General features: G+C 34.4%; 1 protein-coding gene across 2 annotated transcripts in view; it reads right to left on the bottom strand.

The window, feature by feature from the left end:
* CEP120 (centrosomal protein 120) overlaps positions 1 to 17,467 on the bottom strand; it is a 75,972-nt gene that overhangs the window by 17,412 nt on the left and 41,093 nt on the right. The window contains exons 20-21 of one of the 2 annotated variants that reach the window (XM_054714959.1): positions 8,055 to 8,200; positions 5,580 to 5,728 (exon numbers count right to left, since the gene is read on the bottom strand). In XM_054714959.1, coding sequence (XP_054570934.1) covers positions 5,580 to 5,728; positions 8,055 to 8,200 — 295 coding nt within the window. Of the gene's footprint in view, positions 1 to 3,897; positions 5,729 to 8,054; positions 8,201 to 17,467 lie in introns of those variants that run through there. The other variant, XM_028145141.2, reaches the window with a different exon arrangement.

The raw sequence follows: 17,467 nt of genomic DNA, 5'->3' as shown, positions 1-17,467 counted from the left end.
AACACAACCCTGAGATGTTTAGTAAGAAAATCTTTCTCCATTTTTCAGATTACAGAAAGAAAGTGTAGAAATGAAACCAGTTCGTTAATGCCTAATCCTGCTCAATCCATTCACTAATCTGGTAATTTGCTAAAGAACTGAGTAATACATTGCAAACCTACAGTATAAAGCATAGATTCTCTCTCTATTGGGCTGGCATTCACTGAAATTTACAATAATGTCAAAGTAGGATTTTGCAGTAATACTTCATTTGCTCTAGCCAAGTTTTACTCTAAAATATTGAGGAAAATTCGGTACTTGTCTAACGTGTCTGCATGCTTTTGACTGGTTAACATGTTAATCAAGAAAAGGGCTATGCTGTCCAACTATTAGATAAGCTATTTGGAAAAGAAAAAATATTTGTCTATGAATTTGTGGATGAAATGTTTCTAAGAAGAAATTACAAATGGACCCTATTTTAGTACTTTCCTATTTTGAATGACAGACCTAACATTCTCAGGAACCTTAAGAATATAATGACTATATTTTTCAAAGCCTCCAGGGATTATTGTACATTAACGTATCAGAGTCAGCAAATTACTTATCTATAAATTAATCTAATTTCCACCCCCTTCCATTTGAAAGCTCAACTTCTGAGTCTCCACTTCAGCAACTTTATATCTGAAGCGCCTACATCTGTAAAAACATTCCTAATGAAAACACGAAGACAATCCCAGAGAAGCAAATAAAATGAGATTTAAGTATATAGCAGCCTTCCTACAAGCACATTCCTAACAGTGGATTCTAATTTGATGCCAAATAGAGGTTATATAACAGAATCAGTGGGCCCTCTGGTTCTTTTGGTTTCAGTGAAAAAATGTAGGTGCTTAAACAAATCCGTATTTCCCATTTACACCAGGATAGATGTTACATCTTTCTCTGAGGAATGGAAGCGGAGGGCCCACTGGATAGGAAGAAGTGGAATTTGATTGTGCTCTAGGGCAGGTGGCAGAAAAGTACATGCTGAAAAGTCTGGGCTCCAAGGCCTATGTCACAGTTGCCAAAACACAAATATCAAAGACAGATTTAAATTTCAAGTCATAACATATTAAAATTATTCAACCAGACTTTATTCAGCATCCCCACACAAATCATTTTATCAGTTAATAAGACCACCAGACAACATTAAGACTGTAGCCAACAAAAAGATACTAAGCCTATGTTAGGGAACTAGTAATTCATTGTCTAATTTATATGCCTGGTCTGGGCTATCTGCTATATGAAACAGCCAGTGGTTTTTAAAAACACTGTTGTTGTTCTATTTTGAAAGGTTAACAAGACATTAATTTTATAAACCTGAAAGCAGTACAGTTCCACATTTCAGGGGCCCTGCAGTTTACTTTAGAGGACAGGATGAAAATGTAGCCATTAATTTTCACTTATTTCATATTTTGTTAACAAAGGTGCTATAAACATATAATGAAGTATCTAAGCCAGTCACTCCTGCATCGAGGACTGAGAAGATAATATCTTCAAAAATGGATTGACAGGCAACTCGTGTGCAGAAAACTTTTAGCATGAGAATAGTGGGTAGCAGATGTGAGGCAGAGTTTGAAGCAAACTTTTCTCCTTGTGGTGAAAGAACATATATAACAATGTTAACCATTTTAAGTGGATCATTTAGTGGCATTAAATATATTTACAATGCTGCAGAACTATTTCCACTTTCCATAATCCAGACAATATACAAGCTTTTGTTCAATTATTTTTTCCATCACCATTTACCCCCTCTATGCCCTCTTCTACCTCCACCCACCCTTCTCCCCCTCACAATCACCACACTGTTGTCCATGTCCATGAGTTTTTTTTTTCCTCTCAATCCTTACACCCCCACCCCACCCACCCCCAGACCTGTCTGCCTGCTATCTATGAGTCTGTCTCTATTTTCCTTGGTAGTTCAATTTGTTCATTAAATTCCACATATGAGTGAAATCATATGGTACTTGTTCTTTATGAATGCAGCAAATAATGAGTGCCTACACGAGGCAGGCACTATTTTATTTTAGTCTTGGCATATAGCAGAAAGTAAGAGAGACCTGATTTCTGTCCTCGTGAACTTTGTTATGGTCAACTATGCTTCTCATTATCCCCAAAATCTATAAAACATGTGGGAAAGTACACCATTTTGATAAGAAACCAGTGGCGCATTCCTGGTGTCAGTAACCCATTTTCAACATTACGGGATTGCTCAGAGATGTTGCAGCAGAACATTATCTTCTTTTACTATTATTTTTGGACACTGCTTTATTAGGTAGCAGATGGTAGAATAGTTGGGCTATATTCTTACCTGATGGACAAATGTTATATCCTTATGTCGGCCTCCTGCATCTCTATCATTTAGTTCAACATCGATAAAATGTTGTATACCGCAGAAACTTGTCATATTCCCAATTTTAAATATCAATTTGAGATTTCATATATATGAAATGTCTGGAATAAGCAAATCTATGGAGTCATAAAGTAGATTAGTGGTTGTTAGGGGGTAGGAAAAGGGGAGAATGGGGAGTGATTGCTAATGAGTATGGGGCTTATTTTGGGGATGATGACAATGTTCCAGAATTAGATAATAGTGATGATTGTACAACTGCATGAATATACTAAAAACTACTGAATTGTATATTCTAAATTGGTGAATTTTATTTATGGTATGTGACTTTATTTTTTAAAAATCAAGTATTCAGTCAAGCTGGACATAATAGTAGTGAGAGGTCAAATTTTAAAAGTCCACAGATACTACCAGAGGACCCTTCTTACAGACTACAAGACGCAGAGCAGTCCATTCGGAGGTGGCTGAGGACAGGGAGTATGTATTGGGATTATCTGAGAACTCAGATTCAGGCAGGGCAGTATCTGGACAGAGCAGTGAGTGGACAAGAAAGTCATCTGATCACACTACATGATCTACTCTTAAGGTGTTTGTGCTGGGCCCCAATACATCCTTAAGTCATACTCAAACTCCCACATCTGCTAGAAGCAAAGGAATCGGCTCTCGGCAGAAAGTCCTGGATATACCTATAAAGGAACTCTTCAAGTTTATACAGACATGGCACCACACATACCTGGTAGACATGGTATGCCCCGTCCATACAGTGTGTGCCAACCTTAGACATGGAAACTAGACTTTCTCCATGAAAAGGAATCATATTTTAAAGATGAATTTTATTTCACATTAAAATAGTTGATGAAAGATCTGCAGTTATATGTAGTAATGAGGAAATTTATTCATTCACCACTCACTTGCTCAATTCATTCATCCATTGTGGTCATACTCGATTCCCAAGGATTGGCACTACTTTTAAAGCAATCAGTATAAACATGTTAAATACCACATACAAATGAAATGGCTGTTGCTGAAGGTGTTAAAATTTCACACTTCCAATTAAAAAAAAAAAAGACACTTAAAAAGTTTATTTCTAGTCTGCAGAGGCAAGATTTTTTTAAAGGAAAGAAATGGGGGAAAAAATAGATACAGAGGCAAAGAAGCATTGAACAGACTGCCAAACTACAATGGAAGGCAGGGGAGGTTGGGGGCTGTAAGAGATCAACCGAAGGACTTGTACGCATGCATATAAGCATAACCGATGGATAAAAGACACTGGGGGCGAGGGGCAGGTGAGGGCATGTACTGGGGCGTAGGGGAGGCCGGGAGGAGGTCAATGGGGGAAAAAAAAAGACATATGTACCACTATTTGTAATACTTCAAACAATAGAGAGAGAGAGAGAGAGAGAGAGAGAGAAAGGCATATACAATGTAAGCACTTACAGACCAAAGATACAAAATGACTTGAGAGGGGAAGTGTCAAGCACAGGCCCACTCGATTTAGAACAAAAGTAACAGACTGCTCAGGAACTCAAACATGCATACAATTACCATTTTATTCGTTAAAATACATAGCCAAAAGATAGCTTTACAGCAGGCAAAATAAACCACAGATCCATTTTAGAAAAGTCCTTTTTGTTTCTTTAAATCTAAGGCCCCCTCTAGTGTTTGAGAAGAGTCACACGCAGTACACAATGCAATTGAAGGCAGTCACTATATTTTACCCAAAACCTTCCGAAACAAAAAGAATACTCTGTTCAATTAACGTGGCACGAAATTCGATGAGATAATGCCTAACCATAATTAATGTTTCAAATTCTTGTTATGATTCACATATTCATTATTTTCTCATTCAGTAATTTCTTTCTTTGTTATTTACTGCTGGGTTGTTTTTAGATTAATACTTTGTTAATAAAGAAAAAAAAAAAACATATAATGCATGCGGGGACTTTAATTTCCCAAACAAGAAACATACCTCCTTGGAAAGCAACAGAAAATTAATTTAGTGTACCAAATGGCCTATTCTGCTTTTACAGAAGTTATCAGTAAATAGTATATATCCCACCTGAAGTACATACTTAAATTTATTATATTTGGGAATCAGAAATTTCAAACTACATATATTTAAAGACTCACCAAATTGGGAATTTTCTAATAAGACTTTTCAGTACCCTTTAAAAGGATGAGGAAAGTGCTCTGAAGAATATGATGTAAAGGAATTCTTAAGTTTATACAGACATGGCACTACATAAATCCAATGATTTAATCTCATGTACTTTTTAAAAAGACTAATTAAAATTATAGGGAGAAAAAATTTTTTTTCATTCTACTTTCCCAGCTACAGTCTTTTTTAAAAAGTATCTATTTCTATATTACAAAGTTAACTAGTCTTACTATTACTGGAAAATAAAAAGAAATCTCTATTTTCAACAAAAGTAAATGATGCAATCTTGAGCAAGAGGCTGACAAAGACCTTATTAAGCTGCTACTTCATATTCTTAAAAGTTAAGAGCACATTGGAAATTTGAAAATTCAATAGGGCTTGAAACAAGTTTAATCTGTATAAACTTTAAATAAACGACTAACTTGTCTCTCAGTATTACCATATGGCTTCTTTGCATTTATCCTGTTTTCAAACGTGTCACTTGCTAATGTTAGAAGTAAAAAAGATAGGACATCTAAATGAGTTAAATAAAATAGTTTACATTTGCAATTGGTCTAAACAATTAAAATATCTATATTCAAAATGAATAGGACACATTTTTAAAGTGCAACATGTACTCTTTTGGCTCAACATGAAAAGTTATATAACTGGAAATTACTATAGTCATTTCTCCCAGGACAAATTTAATGAAAAGCTGTTTTGAAATCTCGGCCATGAAATTATAAATTACGAGGAACACTGAAAAGGCATTTAAAATGAGTATATAAAATGCAATTATAAATAAAACCAAAATGGGAGAGGTAGCACAAAGTAAATAAAATCAAATAAATACTATACAATAGCATATCCAATTTTTGCTTATAAAAAACTGAAAATTGCATCTTAAAACATCCATTTTGCCCTTCATTTAAGGGTTTCACAATGAAATTAAAATTTAGACCTGAAGTCTATAAAGATTTTCCAAATGTTATTAATTACTGGTATTGCTTTTTGCCAAAACCTCTCTGATCTGTCGGTCAAGTTCACTTATTATTCGATCCTCGTGATTATACACACCCGTCCTCATCAAAGTATCCCGCTCTTCTATTAGGCGAGTCAAATAATCATCCAAACCTTCTTCCAGGGCATTGCCATGTGGACCATCCACTTTTCCACTTGCAATCTCTCTGGAATCCTGGCACTGTTTTTGTTCTTGTTGCCTTAACCTGAGAAGTCAAGAACAAACACTACTCTAGTAGGCAACAAATATTGTTTTGGTTTTCTTAACAATGCCATTTAAAACAAAATGATTTAATGGTAAAACACATTTTTAGTAATATTTTCAGGAAGAAAACGAAAACCAGTGTTACACTTGGCAAGTCAGAGTTAGCACACTTATAAAAGACAGTTTTAAAAACAATACTTGTTTTTCTAATTATAAAATACATGAAAACTGTAGGAATTTTGGAAATGTTAAAAAGAAGAAAACCATCATAATCTTATCCAGAGATAACCAATCTGAGTAATTTCTTTTTTAATAAAAAAATGCATATATATTTTAAATATTTTTCTGAAAAATTAATATTACACGCAGTGCTGTACATTTTTTTTTTCACTTACTAATATAATAAATGTTTTTGCCAGGGCATCATTAAGTGTTCTTCTAAATGGCTTCATAACATCCCATCATTTAGATGCCCCATTATTTAATCATCCTTTATTGTTGACCTTTAGGTTGTAAAACCTCTGATATTATTACTATTCTGATATAACATTTCCTTCTAAATTCACTCAAGAAAACTTTTATATGTACCAAACAGTGCTGGTTTTGGGGGATACTGCAATGAATCAGAAGAAAAGTCCTTACTGTTATAAAGTTTATTTCACTAATTACTATGGGAAGTGAAATTCTATAGATGCAAATGCCTGGTTCAAAGGGCATGTACATTTTAACTTTTACAGATATCTTCAAATAATGTTTGTGATGGCACAATTTGTAAAGGCCAGGTTCATGTTCTAATTAATTTGTAACATCTTCCAAGTCTGCAACACAGCAAATAAATATTTGCTGAGTTAAAAAGCCTTATAGCACGGCACTGTAGACCTTGACCTTTTCCAACTGATACTTATACATTAATATACTAAATGTAGCTATTTAATTCAGCTCTAAACCTACCTAATACAGGACTGAGTTTTCCCCGCATCATGGAGATGTCATGGGATATTTCATCCAATGAACTCAATTGTATTCCCCCAAATTAATATGCCAAGCCCTATTCCCCAATGTGATGGTCTCTGACTCTGGAAGATGATCAGGATGATTAGGTTTAGATGAGATCATGATGATGGGGACCTCATGATGGGATTAGTGCCGCTGTGAAAAGCAGCACCACTGCTGCTCACTCTCTTGCTCACTCTCTTCTCACCTTGTGAGGACAGTGGGAAAGCAGTTGCTTACAAAGCAGGAAGAGAGTCCTCACCAGAAAACAACCATGCTGGCATGCTGACCTTGAACTCTGTCCTCCAGAACTCTGAGACAATACATTACTGTTGTTTAAGCCACTCAATCTATGGTACTGTATGGCACCCCAAGCTAAGACAGTATGCTTTCCTGAAACAAAAATACTATCTCTTGAAAAACTAAGTTAAAAAGTCTTCCCCCAAACTCACCTCCAAAAAGATTATAATTTGTTCTGCTGCTGCTTCCTAAAGATGACTTTTCTAACAGAAACACTACTGAAATTCTAACTCAGATGAACAGGCCACACAGAGAAGAGCACTGCAACATATTATTTAAAAATACAACCTCTGGAATCAGATTTGACCTCTGGCTCCAATGATTTACTAGCTGTGTGACCTTGGAAAGGGTACTTAACTTTCTTTAATTCTTGGGTGTCCTGCTCTCTAGAATGGGGATAATATCTTTCTCAGAAAGTTACTTTGAAGATCAAAGAAAATGAGACAGGCATATGGTTAGGGCTCAATAAATAAGAGCTATTACTTACATTAATACTATAAATCTGAAATGTCATATACTTTTTATAATTAAGAATTCAGTATAATCAATTACCTTGAAATAGTAGCAATGATCCCGAAGTAGTCACACAAAAATAAAAATTAAGACACCAATGCTATCAATGTAAATGAAAAAGCTCAATAGATTTAGTATAGCTACATTCATGACAAAAATTTTGAGTGTAATAATGGTCTTTGGCCTAAGTTTTCTATTGTACAAATCAGCTACATTTTATAGTATACTAGAGGCCCATTGCACAAAATTCATGCAAGAGTAGGCCTTCCTCCCCCCGGCTGCTGGCACCAGCTTCCCTCTGGCACTGGGACCCGGGCTTCCCTGGTAGCCCCAGCTTTGTCCAGAAGGTTGTCCGGAAGGATGTCCAGTCTAATTAGCATATTATGCTTTTATTATTATAGATGATCTACTTTATTGAAAAACCTGACATAATTCCCCTGGACCAATAACCAATTAAAAGGCTGTCCTATTAGAAATTTCCTTTTGTATGAAAAAGCAATGTAATGTTCTAGTTACTATACCTGTTTAATTCATTTCTTATATCCAACAATTCTTGTCGCTCAGTTTTTACTGTATCTTTTTCCTCAGAAGCCAAGTAACGTAGTCTCATCTGTTCCAATTCTTCTTGCTGTTTTTTAAGACGAGCCATTTGATTTTCTTGCTCCCGCTGGAAAGAAACAAGCCAGATCACAAATATTAGGAATAAATATACTTCATATGACTTTGACTTGTGATTATAATCCTATTTGACGGTACCCATGATATAGCCACACACTGCCAATTCTATGACACACACATTATCCAGAAATGACCAGGTTTGTTTATTTGTTTTTCTTTAAAAAAAAAAAACCACAAAAAACAACAACACCTCTTTCCATTATTCTCTTTCTGTTATAAGCCATAATCTTTACAGGCCCAATCAATGAAGTTAGCTGAATAGCATAAGATAAAAGAAGTTGAAGGCAAGAAAGAGTCTGCTGACAACACGATAAATTGCTACAAGGATCAGTGGCAAGAGCAGCATCTAACAAATGGTTAATTATACAAAGATGTACCAAGAAAAATTCAGTAACTGTCACTAATTCCATTGTCACTAATTCCACTCCTCTCTTAGGTAACAATATTCCTTTTCACTCTTTTCTCCAGGCTCATACAAAAACCTATGCATTTGACACAATTTCTTTAAAATACATGTGTAACATTCCACAGAATGAATACTCCATGATTTTTTCAACCACTCTCTCAATAACAGACTTTTAGTACAATAAGCAATACTGCAATAAAACACCCTATCATCTAGTATCACTCACAAATATTTCTATATATTTTTTTAGGGATGGGTGCTTTTCTTTCTTTAGGACACAACCCCAAAATGGGAGCGGTAGGCCAATAGGTATATGTCAAAGTAAACATTTATTGATTAAAATGAACCACTCAACCACCATCCAGATAAGAAACAAAAAATTATCAGAATTTCAGATGTCCCCGTTTCCATCCTTCCCAAACATAACCACTACACTATTTTCTAACACCACAAATTTTGACTGCTTTGAACTTATATAAATAGAATTGGACAGTATGTACTATTTTATGTCTGGCTTCTTTCACTTAACATTATTTTTAAATTTATCTCATTGTAATTTTATTTTGCATTTTTTCAAAGACAACTGAGGTGGAACATGTTTTAATATTTTTAATGGCATATGGCCTTTGGCATTTAATGGCATCTTCTTTTATAAAGTTCCTGTTCAACCATTTGGTACTTTGCTCTACTTTGCTATCCATCTTAATATGTTTGTAGTTCTTTATATACAGGGTGGGGGGAGAATAGGCTGTTTGTATGGGAAATAGTACAATAACTAATAAATGATATAAGAATAAACTCTTATGTCCCATACTTACAACTGTAAACCTACTTTTGTCCCACCCTGTATACTAACTAGATAAGTCCTTTGTCACTTATTTAAATTCCAGGTATTTTCCACTAGTCTTTGTCTTGCCTTTTCACTGCTGTAATGGTATTTTTGACTTAATTTTAATACAGCCCAAATATATCTATTCTTTTTTGGCTAGTGCCTCTATGTCCAAGTTTTTGCCTGCCTCAGTCTTGAAAATACTCTTATGTTACCCTTTTAAGGCTTCATTTAGATCAGTAATTCACATGCAGTTGGTTTTGTGTGTGGTGTAAGATCAAGATTCTTCTTCTACCCATATAGAGCTCAAATTGACCTAGCAATATTTACTAAAAGACACCCCTTGCTTGGCAATATCACCTGCCATATGTCACCTCTGTCGGTTATATGTATAGGTTTGTTTCTGGACCCTGTAACCTGATTTATTTCTCTATCCTTGCATTAAGAGTACACTGTCTGTTACTATAACTCATATAATAATAAATCTTGATATCTGAAAAAGTCTTCTCTCTTTGGCTATTCTTCAAAATTCTTATTCTTGACTCCTGCATGTTCATATAAATGTTTCTAGGGCTGGGGGAAAAAAAAAAAAAAGGTCCTGCTGGGATTTGATTATGCTAAATCTACAGATCAATTTGGCCAAAACCATTGATTCTTTAATCAGTGAACATGGTTTATTACCTCTCCCATTATTTAGGTCTTCTTTAATTTTGTTTAATACTTTATCCTTTTCTATAAACTAAGGGTAATATTTGTGGAAGAGTTTTAAAAATTTTTCTTCTCTAATTGTGCCTAGTATAGAGAACTGAAATTGTTCTTTTCATATGGACCTTGTTTCCAACAAACTTACTAAATTCATTAATTCTGGTAGGTCATATGTAGACATTTGGTTTTCTGAGTATATAACAATGTCATCTGCAAATAGTGGCAGTTTTACTTTTTCCTTTGCAACGATGCACCCTTTCTTTCTCTTGCCTTATTACACTGGCTAGAACCTCCAGTACAGTGTTGCTAAGAAATGGTGATAGAGGGCATCTTTCTCTCATTCCTGATCTCAAGGAAAAACTTTCCTTAATTTAGTTGAAGTAAGGTATACATCACATGATCTCACTCATTTGTGAAATATAATGAACAACATAAACTGATGAACAAAAACATATCCAGAGACAGAGAAGCATTGATCAGACTGTCAAACCTCAGACGGAAGGCAGGGGAGGGTCGGGGGAAGGGGGAGAGATCAACGAAAGGACTTGTATGCATGCATATAAGCATAACCAATGGACACAGACACTAGGGGTGAGGGCATGAGCAGGGACGTGGGGGCAATGGGGGGGTAAGGACACATGTAATACCTTAATAAAGAAAAAAATAAATTAAAAAAAGATAGGTTTTATGTAAATATCCTTTATTAGATTAAGAAATTGCCTTTACATTTTTAGTTTGCTAAGAATTGTTATGAATAGACATTGACTTTTTCTACATTTTTATATGATTACTTAATTGTCCTCCCCTTTAAAGGTGGTAAATACCCAACTTTGCCTTTGTTTAATAAATAAAGGTGATTGTGATATTTACAAGTTTTATATCTATGTTCTTGAGACTGGTCATTTTTTTTTGTTCTTATAATACCCTTATCAGGTTTTGGGATCAAGGTTATGCTGGTCTCATTAAGAGAGAGAGAGGGAGAGAGAGATGTTCTCTCTTCCTAATTTCCAAAAGAGTTTGTATAAGATTAGTGTTATTTATAAAATGTTTACTAAAATTCAAATGTGAAGCCATCTGGGTCTGAAGACTTCTTTGTGTGAAGGTTTTTTCACTACAGTTTTAATTTCTCTGATAACTGTATAACTACTTATATTTTCTGTTTCTTCTTGTGTCCGTTTTGTAAGTTCTGTTTTTTCAAATTGACATAAAAATTTTTGGACCATCCTCTTATCTCTTTAAATGTCTGAAGAATGTGTAGCCCAGTCCCCCTTTTTTATTCCTGGTATTAGGACCTAGTAATTATTCTCTTTTTGCCCTTGAACACTTTTTGCCAAGGGAGAGGTTCCTTCCAAAAAAAAAAAACCCCAACTTTTGGCTTTGTTTATTTTGTTGTACATTTTCCTCCTATTTCATTAAGTTCTACTTGTCTTAATTATTTTCTATCTTCTAATTTCCTTCACTGACTGTTTGAAAGGGATATTTAGAGAAAACTTTATGCTTTTCTTATTTTCTAAGTGAACTTGAGGTTACAAATGTCCCCTAAGCACAGCTTTCATTAAATCTCATGTCTTATGTCTATTTCATTATGAAAAACATTTTCACTGGGTACAGAATTTTAGGTTGGTAGTTATTTTCTTTCAGTACTTTATGGCTGTTTTTCCACTGTCTTATGAAATCCTTCACTTTTGTTGAAAAGTTATCTGTCAGTCTTATTGCTGCTCCTATGAAGATAATGTCTCCCTCCACCCCCACAGCTTTTTAAGATTTTCTTAGCTTTTTGACAATTTTACTGTGATGCATCCAAGATATGATTTACTTTGAACTCTCCTGCTGAGAGTTCATTGATAGTCTTAAGACTTGGTATCTTTTTCACTTTTATAGACTTCTCAGCCAGTATCTCTTCAAATATTGCTTCCCTCCCCCATTTTCTATTTTCTCTTAAGTGTTGCTATAGGCTGAATATTTGCATCTTCCCAAAATTCTTAGGTTGAAACCTAATTCCCAACATGATGTTGTCAGGGGATGGGGCCTTTGGAAAGTGCTTAGGTCATGAAGGCTAGCCCTTATGAATGAGATTAATGTCCTTATAAAATAGGTCTGACCAAGCTCCCTAGCTCCTTTTGCCATATGAAGACACAGTAAAAAGATGAAGACACATAAATGGAACTGGGAAGCAGACCCTCACCAGACATAGAACCTGACAAGGTGTGTACCTGATCTGAGTTTCAGCCTTCAGAAGAGTAAGAAACAAATTTTTGTTCATAAGCTATGGAGTCTGTGGTATTTTGTTATAGCAGCCCATGTGGACTAAGACAAGGGTCTATAGTTACACAAAAGGTAGTCAGTCTCATATACTCTATCCCATATGTTTTTTGCTGTATTTTCCTTTTCCCCCCTCATTTCTGCTTAAGTTTACACATCCTTGCTCCTACAATGCCCAATCTGCTCTCAATTCATCTACTGAATTCTTACATTTCACTCACAATACTTTTCAGTTCCAGAATTTCTACACGATTCAAAAGATTCCACTTCATTAATATGTTTTTCTGTCATCATCTACTTTCTAGAACATAGTGATAGTAGTTATTTCAAACTTTGTATCTGGTGATGCAAAATCCAGATTACCTATTGATTTATTTCTTTTGAGCAAAAGCTATAAAAAAGCACTCCACAATAAGGACATGTAACTGGTTAATAAACATATGAAAAGATGCTCAAAGTCAGGGAAATGAACATTTAAGCCACAACATACTATTTTCACACTCACCAAACTGGAAAAAATTAATACATCTAAACAGCCATTGGACATGGTGTGAAGAATAACAACAATTATACACCACTCTTGGGAACTGCAGATTTACACAACCACTTTAGAAAATAATTTGAGAATATTTAGAGTAGGAGTTGAGATGAGCAAACCCTACTAACAAAAATTCTACTTTTAGATATAAACACTACAGAAATTCTTACATGTTTCTACATGTCCAAAATTTTTGTGTTGTCTTATTAAAATAAAACTTGGGAAAAATATGTCTGAGAGAAGACTGGATAAATAAATTGTGGTATATTCATATGTTCGAGTTTTATAAAGCAATAAATTAACTATAGTTACTTGCATCAAAAAAGCTAAATCACAAACAATTCTGAGTCTTGGTGGTCACAGTAGAATGATCTCATGGATATAAAAGATAAAAATATACAAAAGTGAACAGTGCTATTTAACAATACTTTAAATATATCTTATAAAATTATAAAGAAAATATGTTAAGGGACCCACATCCTACCCAAAGGAATAATAAATACCAAATTCAGAAAGTAACTACCTTAGGAAAGGATGCAGTTGAGAAAGGTACACAGGCTTCCAAAGCATGATAATGCTCTATTTCTTAACCTAGGAGGTGGGCGTTGTATAAGAATCTTTTGTTCCTTTTTGGAATGTACAATATATTTCGTTAGGAAACGTACACCAAATTGTTATATCTAGCTGAGGAGGGGTTAAGGTTACTGGTGATTTTTATTTTCTATGTTATATGGTGCTGTCAAATTTGCAAGCAGAAAAAAATAATAAAAAGTTGATTATTTATTTTTAGGTTCCTTTATAAAATTTTAGCTTTATAAAACTTGAAACATTTTAATTCTAAAACGTAAGAAAAACCTTGAATTTTTAATCAAGGATCCAGCATTTAAAATAATCACACATGCACACACAAAAATTAGAGGTTAGTGAAAGAAATCCTCTCTGCTGCCAGGTGCTCTGGGTTAAAGGCTCCTCAATCAAGTGAGTATAATCTTTATTTTGCCTTGGCTGCCTATAAATCCAGAGAGGAGATGTAAACATACATACACTAGACTAAACAGCGGCTAAAAAGTGGCCACTACATACTCTCCCACTCACACATACCATGTAAGTCTGTGGGAAAAAAGCTTACAACTAAACTAAGGAACTCAAGTAAAGTTTTCTGAAAATAACCCAGAGCTGACAAGTCAGGAGGAGGGCCTGGATGGTTTCAAGACACAGTTTTTAACCAAGACTTGGACCTCCAACTGTTTTCTTAAACAAAGATTTACATCCTATCCTTGGCTAAATTACTTATAAATTAATCAAATTAATTACTCTGAGTGGATAAGCAGGAGGCTGGACAAGATAGTGCTGATGTTAGCCAATGAAGTCTGTGTTGTTTTAACTAAATATATCAGCTTAGTTTTAAACAGATCTACTGTGCACAAATATGGTCAGGGACGCACATCCTACCCAATATCTTAGTTCTTAGTCCTGTACCCAAGGAGTAAAGGGTTAATCTTAATTTGAATATTTTTAGTACAATTTAAGTATTTGTTTTGGTTTAAAAATATTTCTGTACTATATCTTCATGGAGGTGGCAGAAAAAAGAAAACGAAGTTACCCCTTAAATATCTCACAACTAGAACTTCTTAGAGTCAGTGTTACACAGTATACCAGAGGTATCAAATCCAGAATGTATGTGTATCACTTTCTTGTTTTCTAAGTTATGAACCATTTTATGTGACATTTACTTATATTTTACAGCTGTCACTTACCCATTTACAAAAAAAAAAAAAAGTTTACAACTTAGAAACACAGACTTTAAAATTGTGAATCTGAAGAAAATATATTTTTTTCTAAATAATTAGAAGATTATGATTTTTTAATTCACAGACTGACTACACTAGATCACCTCTGAGTAATGGAAATCTCTGTTTAAACATTTTTCTGGCAATAGGCACTAAGCATTAGATCTTATTTCCAAGCTTTACCAGCTGGGTTTTGTCATTAACATTTATTAACAATATAAGATATGGCTTTTGCTGTCTAATCTGTTCTACACAAATGTTTTGTATGGCCCTCCAGAGGATTTTGCTGTGACAAATTACTGGCAGAGATTATAGTCCCGTGGCTATTCACCAGAGGCAATGTAAAATTAACATGGTACTAATCCAATTTAAACAAAAAGTTGCACAAACAAGTCTCTGAACAAAAGCAGAGAATTCAATTTTACATTCAAACACCATAATGTTTTTAATAAAACATTTTAGAAAAAAATTGAAGTAATTTTCACATACATGAATCGTGCCTATTTGGTAAAGTTATTAATTTTAACCTTCCAAAAACAGTTTGTGACAGAGCACAATTCACTATGGTAATCTCAAGGTCTATTACATTTCTTCTTCAAGTATTGCATCTCAAATGTGGTCTGTAGAACATCAATGATTCCCAGTGAAGCTGAAATCTGTTTACAGAGTTGTTTCTAAAGCAGAAAGTTTGTGGGACAAGGAATAGAATTGGTCTGTAATAAAGATCACTGCACTCAAAGAATGAGACTATTTGTTTTCATGAAGTACAAATTTAGAGTTGAACCACTAATTTAATGTTGTTTTCTTCTTAATACTCTTACAATAACTCAAGAGAAAGGAGGCATCTGAAATTTTGTGATCCTATTATTAGAAAAAAATAGCTAAATTACTTTGTCAATGGTTTTTAGGCAAGAGGGCAGAAAATAAATAGAGTAAACAGGAAATGATAAAGATTGTAAACATATCAGGATGCATGTTAGTAAGTAGGGTTAATTAGGTGGACACATTTTATTCTGAATCTACTTTTAAAGGAAACTCAGTGTAACACTAACAAAAAGCCATGAACTTGAAGGATTCTATTCAGAACATTATTTGTTTACTTTCTTTTATTTTAAAAACTACCTCAGTGAAAACAATGCCATTTGTCAATATACACATATGAACATAACTTAATCAGCTTACTCAAAGTAAAAAGGTCTTGCATGGATATTTCTTAATAAGAAACATGACACTCTGATGAAATTACTCTTTCAATAATTATTGATCACTCATTTCTATAAAGGAGATGCTCTAATCAGCAACTGACACGTTTCAATCTTTTCATTACTAGTTTTGGTAATGCCTTACAATTATCATTACATTAGGTTCTTCTCTTTCACTCTGCAACTTCTTCAATAAAAGGCACTATGTTCCATATCTTCCCCATCTACTCTCTATTTTACAACTTTAAATATTTCAAATTTAATAGTGATACTTGAAACATTGTCTTTGAAACATTTCTCCCTTAGGCTTGAGTGACAAAATAGAACAAGCAGTTGTCTTCTTGTTTTTCTAATATTTTATCTTCCTTTGCATTTCTCACCAACCTGTTATATTCTTGTTAAATATTAGATGAACATGAAGTTCCCAGGGGAGAAAACTGCTGTATCTAGAGCATCTACCAGTGTGCAAGGTACACACTAGGCTCTCAATAAGTACTTGCTAAATGAATGAAAGGATGAACAAATGAAATAACTATAGATGTTTCTTTAGACTCAATGCACTCTCATCTCTCTATACCCCAACTTTAGGGAGCATACCAATTGACTCTTGAATATCTGCATATTTAATCCTTACATGTGGGTGTTATTTTTCCTTCTGTGCAATTTTCTACAGAACATCGATTAAAACTACCATCCAAATACAAAGTAGTTATTATTCAAACTATATCCTATCTGACTTCCTTACTATTCAAACTACCAGTATATCCTACCCGACTTGCTTACTGCTATCTAAAATAATAAAAGGGTAATATACTAATTAGACTGGACGTCATTCTGGATGTCCTTCCTGACAAAGCCGGGGCTGGAAGGAAGCCAGCCCAGGTCCCGGGTGCCTGCGGGCAGCTGAAGGAGGGAAGCCCAGGTCCCGGGTGCCAGAGGGGAGTCGGTGCCGGCAGCCTGAGGAAGGAAGGCCTACTCTTGCATGAATTTTCGTGCATCAGGCCTCTAGTTACTATATAAAATCCTCCTGTTCTCTAAACTTAAAATTTAAAACTCTTGGTGCCCATCATTTCTTTGAACAACTAGTCAAAAATATCTCCAATATTTGTTCTATTCATCAATATCCAAAACTATCATCTAAATTATGTGCCCATCAACTAAAACCAAGAACACTACACAATAGCTTTATGGCTCATCTCCTTTCAACAATTATCATTTATTGAGCACGTACTACTTACCAAACATTGTATTAAATGCTTTTAAATCCCATTGTATTAAATGCTATTTAATTCTCAGAACAACCTGTGAGGAAAAATTTTACTGAACAAACGAGAAGACTAATCAGAGAAGTTAAATTATCCAAGTTGCAGAAGTAGTTAAGAGATAAAGCCAAGATACAACCCAGCTCTCTTGACTCCAAAGCTTTATTCTAAACTACTATATATGCTTCCTCTGATAGAATGTGTATTCTGTTATTTTTAACATCTATTCTCATCACATTATCTCCTTGCTCCTAACTCCACA

Source organism: Eptesicus fuscus, chromosome 4 (genome assembly GCF_027574615.1).
Source record: "Eptesicus fuscus isolate TK198812 chromosome 4, DD_ASM_mEF_20220401, whole genome shotgun sequence".
NCBI lineage: Eukaryota > Metazoa > Chordata > Mammalia > Chiroptera > Vespertilionidae > Eptesicus > Eptesicus fuscus.
The sequence above is the reverse complement of the archived record's forward strand: the minus strand, read 5'-3'. Positions and strand labels throughout refer to the sequence as shown.